The sequence below is a fragment of the Synchytrium microbalum genome (assembly GCF_006535985.1).
Source record: "Synchytrium microbalum strain JEL517 chromosome Unknown SmJEL517_scf0040, whole genome shotgun sequence".
Taxonomy (NCBI): domain Eukaryota; kingdom Fungi; phylum Chytridiomycota; class Chytridiomycetes; order Synchytriales; family Synchytriaceae; genus Synchytrium; species Synchytrium microbalum.
This window is the reverse complement of record NW_022158389.1, coordinates 163,410-177,451: the sequence shown is the minus strand read 5'-3', so window position 1 is coordinate 177,451 and position 14,042 is coordinate 163,410. Positions and strand designations below refer to the sequence as shown.

Genomic DNA, 14,042 nt, shown 5'->3' with positions numbered 1-14,042 from the left:
TTAAGGACGCTACAGCAATGACACAACAGCAACAACCATCATCACCTTCAGCCTTCCACGAAGCCGTATCCCTCATCTTTGCCCGCTGGACTGCCCTCCAAATAGCCATAACTCACGAAACCGCAGGCCCATCAACAGCATCTCTCGCAAATACACTCCTCGACGATATACTCCACTACGTATCATCCACAAACTATGCATCGCTAGATCCATACGATGTCGCTGAGGGAATCGAAGAGTACTTTGCCAACGTGCTCAAGATTGCATTGGAAGACGACTCGGGAGTGCAGGTTGCAAAGGCTGTTATTAGTGTGTATAATCAGATTGTGAATAAGGGGGATTTGTCAGAGCTGGTGAGGCTGAGGGGGTTGCAGAGTAGTGGTGCGAGTGGAGTTGGGAGGAGTCGGTTGCAGGCTGAAGAGGACGATGAGGAAGGTTTGACTGTAGACGATGATGGTGAAGAGGAGGATGAGGAGGATGATGGTATGAATGTGGATGCTGATGGTGATTTCGATCTTCAAGGATCGGCACCAACTGGTAGTAGAAGGAATCAACGAATGCAAGTTGATACCCAACCTGTAATAGATCAAGATGGGTTTGAACTCGTTACTCGTAAAGGCAAAAGAAGGCAATAAGATTATAAGGCTGCTAGATAGCTGTATTAGATTGTTTGTAATGATATTCGCATCTTTGTAAAGGCATCAAGTGAAAACACATATATAGATTGCAACTCTTTGAAACAATGATTGGTTGTGGTTCAAATAGGTGATTTTATTTTATCTTCGTATGTTATGAAGAGAAACACCACACTACTTTGGACAAGTCAACCCCTTTCTAGTGGTTCCAAATCATCGGCAACACACACAATCCCTTTGGACCGAAGTTTGAAACGACAGAGGTCTCGATAGTCAAGTGACGGCTTTATATTACTGACTACAGGTTTGGTGCGATGGTGTCAGCGGCTGGCGAAGTTCAGCCTGCCTTCAAAGCTCCGACTCTGGAAGATCCTCCGACTACAGCAATGTTGGAACCAGAAGCACTATTATTGTTACTATTAGGGCTGTTGTTGGGGATGGCCATCATAGAGCGGACTTGATTATCATGTTTCGTATCTAAAAATGGTTTGGCTTTTGGAGATATAGATTCCTTCATACTAGCACCTGTAGAGACGAATGATGGCAAGATTGGTTTGGTTTTGGATACACGTAAATCAATAGGAGATGATTCAGCAGATGAAGCCGATTCCGTAGAGGATCGAGATTAGCTGGAAGAAGACGACTCGCTGTAGTGTGAAAAGGGTTGTTGAGTTAGTGTCTGGGAACAAGGAAATCAAAGACAGAGAGAGAACACAAATACAAAGTACTGACGACGAAGGCGAAACTACTGATTAAGTCGACGAGCACACCTTTTTATCCAGCACCATTAGACACCGCAACGCCACAGGAGTTCACATTCTATAGAATAGTCAGATTGTTGGTTAGCATGACGACCATAAAAACAAAGGCAATATTAACAAACGTTCTATAAATACACACGTTACCTTTGCAAGGCCCGAAATTTAGGCTTTACGTTGAGCCATGATTCCTTCCAATTGCTTCCTCATATCTTCCAGCTCGAGATCTGTAGCTTCCACTTCCTTTTGCAGCGACAAGTTCTTTGATTGGAGTGCAGCTGCGGTCTTTTTTTGACATTAAATGGAAATATCACGACCAGCGAGTTCCCGTTTAGGTAGAGCTAATGATCTGACAGGACTGCGAATTCTGCCAACAAGGCATCAACCTGGCCTTTTCCAGACAATCAGACTGTTGGCCATGACCTTTCTTTGCTTTCTTGAGAGAATCCAACTCGGCAGTAGCGTCTTGTAATCGTTTCAAGCACCGCCAACTTCTCTAGCCGATTCTGTATCTCTCGTTACTCCTCTTTCCTATAGATGTTTGACTTCAAAGGCATAGCTATCTTTTAGATGAGCAAATCTAGCGGATCGACGATGCAAAATTTTGTTCATGTTGTTGACGTGGTGGAGAGCCTGTTCTCGTTCTTCGAGTGCTACATTCAATCTGTCTGTTCTGCAAGCGCCTCGTCAAGTTGAGATTTGGCAGTCACGTCAGGATTATTACTACTACATTACTATCGGTATTGTGTTCGGTACTGGTACCAGCGCGGGTGGTGGTGCTGTTTGTAAAGGCGTGATGGGGGTTGATGTTGTTGATGTTGGGAAATGGTCGGCGGTGTTGGGAGACGGTGTTGGGAGACGGGGGACACGGGAACATGTTTTCCTCGACGTTTTTTGGCCCGCAAAGGCTGTTTTACATATACTTTCTTGAGTTTGGGAAGCTTCTTTGGGGAAGCAGCAGAAGGAAGGGAAGCTTGTGTTGTTTCATGACGAGAGCCGAACCATGAGGTCCATAGAGCAGTGAGAGAGACCATCGCGCACCTATCCATGACTATCTTCCTTTCTATATCTGATACTAGAGCTTTCTCTCTTCTAAGTGGTGAATATGTTTGGAAGGATGGGAGAATGCAATTGACTGGCAAGGCAGTGCTACACAAAAAAAGAGTCGAGATATACTGAACTCACGAATACGAGGGGTGCTATAATGCTAGTTAGCACGCACTCCAACCCGAATCGCGCCATAACAATCTGCTGCAGTATTTGAACAGGAGCGGCGTCACACCACAACTACAGTTTATCGAGCATCATTATTTTTCGTGTTTAAGAACTAGCCCGACATGCTTTTAATGAGTTGCATCAGCACCACCATATGCAAATGCATACGAAGGCCTTTTTCTTGCAATTTCAAAGTAAGCTGCTACTTTGGGGAAGGTAGCTATGAGAGGTCCACGTTGTAGAGTCTATATATAGTATGTTGGTCGCATGAGATCATCTTGATTCAACGTTTGCGACAACCAATTTCGCATTACCTTGATTCTTGCAATAACAGGGATAGCATGTGCATCAGCTAGTGTATAGTCAGCACCTAAAAGGAATGGACCTCCAGAAGCGGTCAATGAAGCTTCCAATTTAGCGAGATAGGCGGACAGTTTTGTCCATTCTTCCTTGGTTTTGGCAATCAGTGGAGCAGCCATTTCAGGATTGAGGGTACTGTATACTTGTTTCATATATTCTGCACCCTACAAAAGTAAGCATGGCGCAAAAGGAGCATGGTTATTGGTATGCTTTCTCAATGAGGATCCCGTGTCAACAACGACTACTCGACTTACGGCAACTTTGGGTCCCATGCTGGCAACGATTTCAGGCATATCTACCATGAGCTTCTTTTGTTGATCGATACGAGCCGAAGTGAATCCCAGCATAATCGGAGCTTTAGCCTTGAATTCGTCGATTGATTCACCAGCAGCCATGACAAAGCTAGAAAGTTGGAGTTGCGTGTCAGATCAGCGAGATTGAACACGCAACAGCATTAGTTCGATATGACCTACTTGGGATCTGTCTCGTGAGCAGCAGTTATCACTAGATTTCATGAAAAACGAGTAAGCCCGTCAGGTCGCTTCAAGTTTGATCCAGCAGGGAGCGAGTGCAAACGCACACTCATCCATTTTCTTCCTGTCTGCAGGAATGAGCTTTCCACCACCAAACTTTGTAGAGATGTACTCTGCGACTTCAGTTGAGGTGGTGTATTTGGTGCTTCCATCGACTATGATGGGTAGAGTTCCTTCCTAGATCGAAATCAAACGTTCTAGTTAGAATACGGCAGCTCAAACCAGTTCAAAGCCGTCCCAAACCTTGTTTAGATCTTTGATGAATTCAACAGTGTAGTTCTCAGCCTTGCCAAAGTCAACGGTTTTGATCACGATCTTGTCCTCCTTTATGCCGAGCTCTCCCATGGTAAGAACTGGGACCATAGGCCTTATATAGAGAAAAATTGGTCGCATCAGTCTCGAAACTTGAAGGTCACTCACTCATCCACTCCGACAGCGTGCAAGCAACAGCCGGAAACGTACCAAACAGCCATGGGGTAACTGTAGAGAGTAGCAGCCATGATGATCTATTCTTTGTGGTTGGAATGTAAACAAGATGACCGGTTTCCTTTTAAGCTGAGATTGAAACTCGGGATGTCAATTGTTCCTCCTGACAAACTAGCGCGGACCAGAATTCCCTCAAGTGGCATTGCTAAGTTTGCCCGTTTAATAGACGCGTAAAATCACGATCCGAGTGTGCCTCTTCATTGTTCCAGTTCCAGTTGCTGGTTAAAATTGCAAAGCTTCCAAACTCCAAACAGAAATGTTTCGTAGATGTTGTTTAGGTTTCGCACGTTGCAACCCATAGAGACGAGGAACTATACAGGTAACAAAATAAATCATTCAGATCAATTGCAGAACAATCATTTTAACAGTCCGATCTCCTCTTTGTTGACTAGTAAATGCCAACCAGAAAATATGTCGCAGGACCTACTTCATCAGATCAGGTCTATCTCGTATTGCGAGGAGGTGTAAGATTTAAAGTACCAGCTGCTATCCTAGGACTTCTGCCTGAGTCTATTCTCCATACCATCTTCCCATCAGGATTGGTGCCATTCTTGACACTCATCGCACATACTGCTGCAAATCGATCTAGTTATGATAAACCAACGAAATCATCTTATATCGGCCATGCTACCACTGGCACTTCATCACGAACGAACGGACCACGAGATAGTGAATATGAAACTGAACTTGAAGAGTCAGATGACGATGAAGATCACAGCGATGGTGAAGATCTAGATGCATTACAACCAGACAGATTCACCTATATTGACTTTGATCCTCGTCTATTTGGCTTCTTGATTGGATACTTACGAGCTACGCAGTATGAAGCCCTACCTGCTCCCAAACGATCTGCCAAATTGAAGAAAGCCTTGACCATAAAGTATTCCACTGCAAGCAATAGTACCTCAACATCAGCAAAGTATTCCGCTTATGGATTTGCTGCATACGCCATATCGACAGATAATATACAGGTCTCGACACAAGAACAGTCAGTGTCATCATCGTCCTACTCATCATCTGCAGATGTGATGAGACAGGCTCAAGCAGTTATATCAGAACGTCGTGAAACTGAAATGGCTGATATCGAGAACGTACGAAACTCGGGATTGATCGCTCGTAGACGGCGATCTAGATCATCTAGAGCTTCTAAAGCTAGTGGACCAGGTATGAGATCCTCGTCAGCACCACCATTACAACGACCACATATAAATCTAGATGATCCAGGATGTGGTGATCCTACGGGTGGTTATCTCGCATATGTAAACCCTATACCGCACTTGAATGCTTTGAAATCATACTTCTTTGTCAACAACAGCAATCCCACATCGTCGTCGTCGGCCAGTATATCGTCTAGTACCAATCATACTAATATAGCAGCACCAATTCCACAACCGAGACTGGCTCCAAGTAATATTAATAACGTACGAGTACCGCCAATACTTCCTCCTCGACCAACACCACGACCACCTCAAACAATCATGGTATTAAGAGAAGAATTAGATTACTTTTGCTTCCCTCCCCATCACCCTGAAGGATACGCTAGTCCGCTTACCGTCGCACCACCACCACAGCAACCAGGTTGGAGATCTCTAGTCGCGAATCGTGCTGCTCAACAACAAGCGCATGCACTACCACCAAATAAACATCAACGTGATGTCATGTCTATGGCATTTGAAACCGGTGGACCTCCTCTACTCGAGTTACGGTATAATGTCGGAATCGCTATCGCTTTGCACGCTAGAAAAGTAGGGCATCGTTTTGCTCCTCCATCTCCCGTCAATAGTATTGGTAGTATCAATATCGGCAGTAGCAGTAGTAATGCAAGAAAGAATGATATTCTGTTATCAGGACCAGGTGTTGATGTACAACACAAGTCACTACTAACTTGTGTTGGAAGTGTAACTCGACTAGCACCAACTCGTGAATGGGATTTTCGAGAAGTAGATGAACGAGAATCCAAGATTGTGAGTGTAGCCATGCTGCCGTATCTGGACAGTAGTGGAAGGAATAAAGTCAACCGAGATAGTTATCAATCACAGCAGCAAGAACAACCTGGAGCAGTGAAAATAGAAGGACAGGATTCAGCTGTAGATTTGATTACCTCTGTAGCAGAAGACATCTCAGACTCGGTGCATTTAGCTACAGCCTTGATGAATAAGAAACCGACACGACGGTGTTGGTGGGAGCCTGCTGTTGTCAATGTGCCTCTGCCAGATTTCGGAGATGATTGTAATGATGTTGACTACGTATGTCAAAATAATGGTAGTGGTAGTAGTAAAAAGTCGCAAAACAGACAGACTACATACTTTGATCGTGATACCGTCATTAGTCGAATGCTTGATGGTGGGCATACTCTAGGATTTGGGCAAGCTGAAGTCAAAGTATGGATTCGAAGAACTTGGATGGTTGAGTTTGTTAAAGTGTAAACGATCCGCGAGTGGTGTAAACCTTGTAGATAGGCATGCTTTTGCAGGAGGGAGTTTGTAATGATTAGTGTAATGCTGGACAAAAACGATACCAAATCAAGCTGTTTCAAAATATTGTATAAAAGTTCAACAAGGTCGCTCTGCTAACTGTGAATTGAGGAGTGGGAGCGAGATCAAAATGTGTGTATATATATACTGAGACTTTTTTTATAAAGAATGCTTTTCCAACAGTCTACGTTTTAACTCGGCCACCATATCGTGACGATTGACCACCACGCCGTCTCCTTCACTTTCTATTTTGGTATACATGGTCTTGATTTTGACAATCCCTTGCTCTACTTCTGAGGCGCCAATAAAGACACCATATGGTATGTTTTCCCGGTCTACGACAGAGAATTGGGCATCTCGTCGTGGTTTGGCCTTGTACATATATTCGGCCTATGTTTTTGAAGAGTCTCAGCGTTCACTGTTTTGTTCTCGCCGCCAAGTTTGAGCCAGCAAAAAAAGGAGTATTATATGATTCAACATATCCTCATACCTTGATACCAGCCTCCCACAACTCTTTGGCAATCCTCATTCTCTCTTCCAATAATCCATCTTTACCCATAGCCATCACATAAACTTCAGTCTTTGTGCTTCGTAACTTGCTCTTATCCACTCGCTTCATTAGGATCGAGAAGACACGTTCAACACCAATCGAGATGCCCACACACGGTATCTTTTTACCAGATGGTGAAAACATGCCTACGAGGTTGTCATATCGACCACCACCAGCAATAGATCCCACTCCTTCAATCTCTTTGGCTTCATCGGCTGACGTAGCAGTAAAAACAGCTTCATAAATGACTCCTGTGTAATAATCAAGACCTCGAGCTAGTGACAAGTCAAACGAGACTTTGTCAACCACTCCGAAAATCTCTAGATATTTAAACAGCAACTCCATCTCTTCAACACCTGCTTTTGCTGATGCATTGCTCATGAATGCGGTATCGGATTTGAGTTGTTGGACCAGGTCTTTGGAGCCGTGGAGTTTGACATAGGTACCTATGCGATCAGCTACATCTTCAGGTAGACCCTTTTCTTCCGTCATTTCTTGTTTGACTTCACTCCATGGTGTCTTGTCTAGTTTGTCCACTGCTGATGATATGGTACGGAACTTTTCTGGTGGTACTCCACAGACCGCAAACATGCCGTCTAATAATTTACGATTGTTGACCTGTGTTGTGATAATGGTATGAGAGTTCAGTAGACATTCAGTATTTTCATGATGAGTACGAGAAGGTTACTTTGACTACGAAACCACCAATATCTAGGGCAGTCAACAGTTCAACCATGATTTTGATAGCTTCAGCATCAGGAACTTGTGATTCATATTCTCCTGCAATATCGAAATCCTAATAAGCAGTAAGTAATGTCAGTGGGAGAATACTCATACTGTGGTGAACCGTTATCGCTTTCTGTTGCTTACACATTGATAGAATTCCCTCATACGACCTTTAGCCACAGATGGATTGTCACGTCGATACACCTTTGCAATACAATATCTCTTCATTTGAGAAACGTCTCTCATGGCCAAGTACCTGGCGAATGGTACCTAGCAAATGCAAAGGGTTGGGTGAAAAACGTTGCAGCAATCCGCCATGATGACGTTGAAGTCTCAATACTTACCGTAAGATCATATCGTAATGAGGCGAGTTCACCTCCTTGATCTTGTAAATCGTATATGAGCTTGGAATCTTCACCATACTTGCCAGACAGGATTTCCTACCAGAGTTAAGACTTCAGCAATCTAGGTATGGTTCTTTTTTGCAAGCTCTTGAACAACGTGAATTCAGAGCTCCTTCGGTTAGTAGCGTACTTTTAGTTCGAATACGGGTGTTTCGATAGTGACACCTCCATGCTTTTGAAAGATTTCAGTGATTTTGGCAAACATTCCTTCACGGACTGTCATTTCTTCAGGCAAGAAGTCTCTTGTTCCCTACATTGAATTGAAGAATGAGAAACGAGAGGACTTTTACATAGATCACAGCGTAATGAGACTGACAGAGCAACGGTCAACATTAGCTCACCTTTGGAGTTTTGAGTGTAAACTTTTTGTCATCTGCATCCGTTGCAGCAGGAGTAGCAGATGTACTAGTTTTGGCATGTTTTGCAGCATTTGGCTGGCCGAAACCAGCAGCACTGGCATCACTACTAGCACTTGCATCAGCACCCAAACTTTTCAAATGTTCTTTTAATCTCAGCAGCTCATTGACTGAAGCTGTTATGAGGGCCTTGTCAGCTTTGGCAGATTTGAGACTGCGTACTTTATTGCCTTGCTCTATGATTGCCTGATTGACCTCATCAACGCTCATCGTCGAAGGGTCGGATGCCATTTTCGTCGTGTTGTTGCTGATGTTGATGCCAGCAGTTGAATACGGGTGATTACAGAGGGGAGACCGCCTAGGAATGGATCTAGTGACTGTTAAACTTGTCTTGACGCGTCTAAAGAATAGTGTTCCTCCAGTTCGCAATGCCTGATGAATCATTCAACAATTCAAACAAAAAAAAGTTGCGCAAGCTTCGTGAACAGACCCGTTCGCGACGGAGACAATCATTTAAAGACGCGTTATTTATCATGTTCACAATGTTATTTGATCTTTGCATACAATTCCCCGCGTCGTATCTATCAGATTTATTGCAAACAAAGACCTCGCGTGAAATGTTTATATGGATCACAATCAGTTTTCGTGTTTCAAAAGTGGCTTCATATTTTTCTGCTGTTTACATCATTACGACTTGACTAATTGAGGTCGAAACCCTGTGTTGCCGCTACCAAATGTCACAGGCTTGGTACATTCGCTTTGGAGGTTGTTCTTTCACCATTCAGAAGTTCAAACACCCGTTTGAAGGACCTCGAGCAAGCATCAGTCTGCCCTTTGCATCAGCCGACAGAGCAGAGAAATGCTTATTCTTAGATCCTCCAAACGATAGACTGAATTCATTTCGGCAATTTGAATATTGATGCCGCGAGGGATCGGTTTTGGGGCACATTGGCAGAGCCAGCCGATCCAGAAAGAGCACTAGTATGTATCAAAAGGCGAAGTCAGATCCGGAATGTTTTGAAAGGATGACAATCACCGACAAATCTCAGAGGATGTTAGGTACCTCCCATGACAGTGCACTGCCATTCAACACATTCACTTGCTTTATGATTTGGAGGATGTTGCGCAACACTTCTTTGCAATTCTTCTTGCGTCAAAACACGCCTGCGTCATTATATGTTAGATACTACCACGAAGCTTGTTGGATTGGTTCAACACCTAGCGGTAGCCTATGGTAAGATAGACCCTTTCGATCCTGAAATTATAGTTGATGCGTCGAGACATTGGTTTAGCTTGGTCCATGCATTTGGTTTGGTCTACCGTCTCCTTAATTCTGCAACAACGAGACAAAAGACTACAGCCAAGGTTTCATAGACAGGATGAGCTGCAAGTCAAGTTTATAGAGGCTTGATAGCGGCTTTGACGGTTGAAGTAAAACGGTGTAGGTGTTGACATTCAACGTCCCAAAACTACAAGGATGAAGATGGTTTGTTGGCGTTCTGTTCGAATGAAAATAGCCTACTACTGATCATGGCACGTGGAAAATAGATAATTTCGGTCATACTACTTTGCACCGCGTATGAGAGAAACGGTTTTGGTTAGCTAATCACGAGTCATGACGTAGCCGATAAGAAATAATACCTACCAGCAAAAGCTTCGTTTGCTCTAAAAGATCTGTCTCCAAATGTCACGCAAATATCGGTTGCCTAATTGTCTGATTGTCAAATGTGGGAGTAAACCATAAAAGGATGGTTGTCTCACGAACGAGTTCAAAGCACCATTCGTTTCTCAAGGACAGTTCAGATTCTGATCGACTAATCCATGTCCAAACACATCATTGATGATGCGTTGAGCATAGCACTGAAGTCCCATATCTCTCATTGTGTTGTTTCTCATGAGGGCATTTCGAGATACTGCCGCAATCAAAAAATTCTGAATTTAACAGAAGCTGGTTGTATGCCATGTTCAGGAATTCAAATTACCTTTTGGTCTTCAAAACTAGGCTGTCTTTGAAGCTCACTTCATCTAGTTCAATCTGCCAACATTGAAATTTCTAAAACGTTGCAAGCACCTGATGATTCAAAGATTATACCGATCAACTTCGTCTTATCACATGAATGCAGACTAAATACACCAAGCGCTTACATGGCGATCAGAATTGGGCCAGAACTATCCCGAAAGCTCTCGATTCCAACGTTCATTAAACAGCTACGTTTGTCATCGATGCAATCTGTTGATCGAAAGCATAGAGGCTCGCCTCAAGATAGAAAGGATAAGTCCAATGTCGTTCAAGCGCAACTTCGGAAGGTCGTAGTGAGACGCCAGTGTCTGAGTCACAGACTAGAAGACACTAAATCGTTCCATTCTCAAAAACCAGTCCAACTAGCGGGCCAATACCAACTTTAGCGATTTTGAGGGGCCCAGTAGCTGAGACTCGGGACTCAAAAGAATATTCCAGAGCTCATCCCTATGACGTAGTGTAGAAATCTAATTGTAAACCATAAATATCGACAAGCAAGGATGAAGCAATTCTGGCGATGAGGCCGGTGCATATATCAGAAGCGAGGCTCTTTAGTTGAGATCAGAGTCAGGAACCAAATACCTCTAGAAGCGCTTCAAACGTCCACCACATTCTCAAGTCAGGTGATTATGTTGCGAAGCGACCACAGTATATGTGAAGCCCAAACGAAGCAGTGTCACGAGGATTAGATGGCCTTGAGGTTCTCATCACGCTGTTCTGGCTTCTGGTCGATGAGTTATAGTATGTCATGGGCCCCAGTTTGTTGTGGTTCGTTTTCGCTAGTGCTGTTGTAAGTCGAAAATCGAATGAAGTTTCAACCAAAAAATTGACCAACCCTCAATAATTTGGCTAAACAACGTGTATTTTCTATTGCTCGTACTTATAAACGAGCCTTTGTATCCTAACATTGTGCTTCTGCAGTTCCTTTATAGTAGGTTTACATTCGTTCGATAGTTGACCTGAAATAACCGGAAGCAAACACGTCCGAAGGATGTTAGAGCAGATCCATATCTATGACATGTATCCTGAGAAACTTTTGGACGTTTGACAAAGTGATGGCAACACACCCAAGACTGATTGCTTTTCGTCGTCACGATCCGTCAACACTTGGTCTGTAAATGAATACGAAACGGCTAGCTCTGCTACACCGTTTCAGTAGAAATGGGCATAGCGTTCTATATGAAGTGCTGGAGGTCTTGGAAGATGCAAATGCACTCGTCGTGACTACTTGTTGGTGTTTGACAATCTCCATTAAGGTATGGTCGTATGGTAACGTCATCTGAATATTTCATATCTATTAGGAGAGAAGCATGCTTAATCCAGCTATTAAGCTTGCACTTTAAGACTGTGACACGAGCCATGTCCCCAGCATTCGTAAACAGGGGACTCGTCTTCTTGAACGACCTGCTTCCTTTGCAGATCTATTCAAACTCACAGAGCCATAGTCATAGGTCACAATATACATGTAAGAAGATCCGCAGTGGCCAAACTGCAGTATAACATGGGTCCAAATCCCCATCCGACGCGGCATCAGAATTCGGTAGGTAGCTGGCGCCAAAGTTCTTGTCCAGTCGAGCTTCACGTGGTTCCTGAATCTGTTAGAGGGCTTTCAAGAATGAGGTTGAGGAGATCTCGAGCTGATCTACGGAAAAGCCATCACGATCGTTGAGGGACAGTTCGCGCACAGCGACAGGAAAATGGCGAATGGAGCCAAACGAAACGTAAGCATTTCACCTTGTTAGATTAAACTCGTCTCCTTGCTTCTGTTGGCCATGACAGGAGTTCGATAGGTATCGTTTGCAATCATTGTTGCGATTCCACACAGAGAGCCACACCACCTCAGACAAATAAGCGGTCGCTCCTGTATGACTACCAATATACAGCCTTGACTCGCTATATGAGCAAATTGTGGTGTTCAACTGACCGACGAAGTTAAAAGGCGTGATCCATTGGTTCTTTACTATTGAGAGCATGAAGCGCTCCTTTTTCTTGAAGCCAGAAACACATGGATGCCTGATCTCATGTGAAAACAGAAATAATTGTATGTAGTATAAAATGATTCACCCGCAAAACTGTGCCTCGGCACCCCGTAATATCACCTACCTCTGGGCTCTGAACTACTTTCAAATTGACAACACAATTTCCCGCTATCTCGTAGATTTCTGTAACAGTGCCATATCGAAAAAAGTATTACAGGCCTGAAAACTGCTGTGCAGAATGCGAAGTGACGTTGTCAGTTCTCCAGCCTTCAGACCAACAATAGACTAGCAAAGACCCCAAAGTTCCTGCTTGGTTTGCAGCAGTGACTTTGCCCTTGGCTGTGCATGGCTCCTGTTCATCAATGTCTTCTCTTACGCTCCTGGAGCTCACTCCTCATCTTCAGCTTCATCAGCAAATGCGAAATGTGACGAATCACTAACCACCTCAAAATTACAACGAAATAAAAAGGAATCCAGCATGAGTCCACGACATCTTTAATGAGAACCATGCTAGAAGACTGATGTCCAATATGGCTGTGCACAGACTGTGCAATGAATGCTAATCAAATATCAGGTCCACACTCATCGTTCAAATTGTGATCCAAAACGAGGATCCGGGCCTTAGCAAGCTCAGCTACCTGTCGTTTATTCAATGAGCTACTTTTGGTGGGCAGTTACGATCACAGCGTACGTTAAATGTTGGTGTTGATAAAGGCGATGATCAGTGTTAATATAGACGATGATCAAGACTACAATTAAGTAATGAAACACACCACCACATTCCATCGAGTCACTCCAGCGTTCGTTAGGCTCCTCGTATGCTTTTGGATGTTGTCATCAAGATGTTGTTGGCACCATCTAATCGGTGAGTTCGTCCTAAGTGGCGACGTGGCAGAGGAGGAAAGCTTCACACTTCATATTCCCGGGAGAAGAATAGATGTCTGGAGTCCTGACAAGTACAAGTGATGTGGTGATATAAACGAGCAAATCGCACTCAACATTGTCGCAGTATTGGGACTTCATGCATTGCAGTCAGGCGGTTGGTAGATATGTAACAAAGGTCTATTTTGATAAATACTAGCTTCATCATGGAATGATGTATTGAACTAGATTAAATGGATGTATTGGTTTGCAAAATGATGACCTCGAGTTTACATATGGTTGCGTAGGTTAAAGATGTCCTTGTCTTTCTAACGGTGAGACAGTCCAAAGGAGCGAGTATTCGTTAGCATCAATACCAAAAGAAATACACAAAGACAAGGAATGAAATATATAGGCGAATACTACGTATTGTTTGGCGGAAATTCCGTCAGCATCAGTGCCAATCTTTCGACATGTAGACCACCCAAGTCTATAGAGTATAGGACTTGAGTGCCATCAGTCGTCATAGCAGAGAAGCTGATCTGAAACTCCACCTAAAGCCGACAATAGTCAAGTCAGTAAGATGTAATAAGCGCCAGCTTTCAACGTGGAGTACAGTGGTTGATGTTGGATAAATCCAAGTATAAAGCGACAATGGCAGCGATGAAATAGGATGGATGCAGGT

At 43.7% G+C, this 14,042-nt stretch overlaps 2 protein-coding genes across 2 annotated transcripts; one reads left to right on the top strand and one right to left on the bottom strand.

Moving 5' to 3' along the window:
* Positions 1–17: 17 nt before the first annotated feature.
* SmJEL517_g05018 (uncharacterized protein) lies at positions 18–635 on the top strand (the record flags this gene model as incomplete). Its single annotated transcript, XM_031170946.1, has 1 exon — positions 18–635. The coding sequence occupies one exon, from the start codon at positions 18–20 to the stop codon at positions 633–635; it is 618 nt and encodes a 205-aa protein (XP_031023066.1).
* A 5,985-nt stretch (positions 636–6,620) lies between these two features.
* On the bottom strand, positions 6,621–8,788 carry HTS1 (histidine---tRNA ligase; the record flags this gene model as incomplete). Its single annotated transcript, XM_031170945.1, has 7 exons — positions 6,621–6,851; positions 6,952–7,629; positions 7,700–7,807; positions 7,882–8,007; positions 8,082–8,177; positions 8,272–8,391; positions 8,483–8,788. The coding sequence occupies 7 exons, from the start codon at positions 8,786–8,788 to the stop codon at positions 6,621–6,623; spliced, it is 1,665 nt and encodes a 554-aa protein (XP_031023071.1).
* Between the last annotated feature and the right edge of the window lie 5,254 nt (positions 8,789–14,042).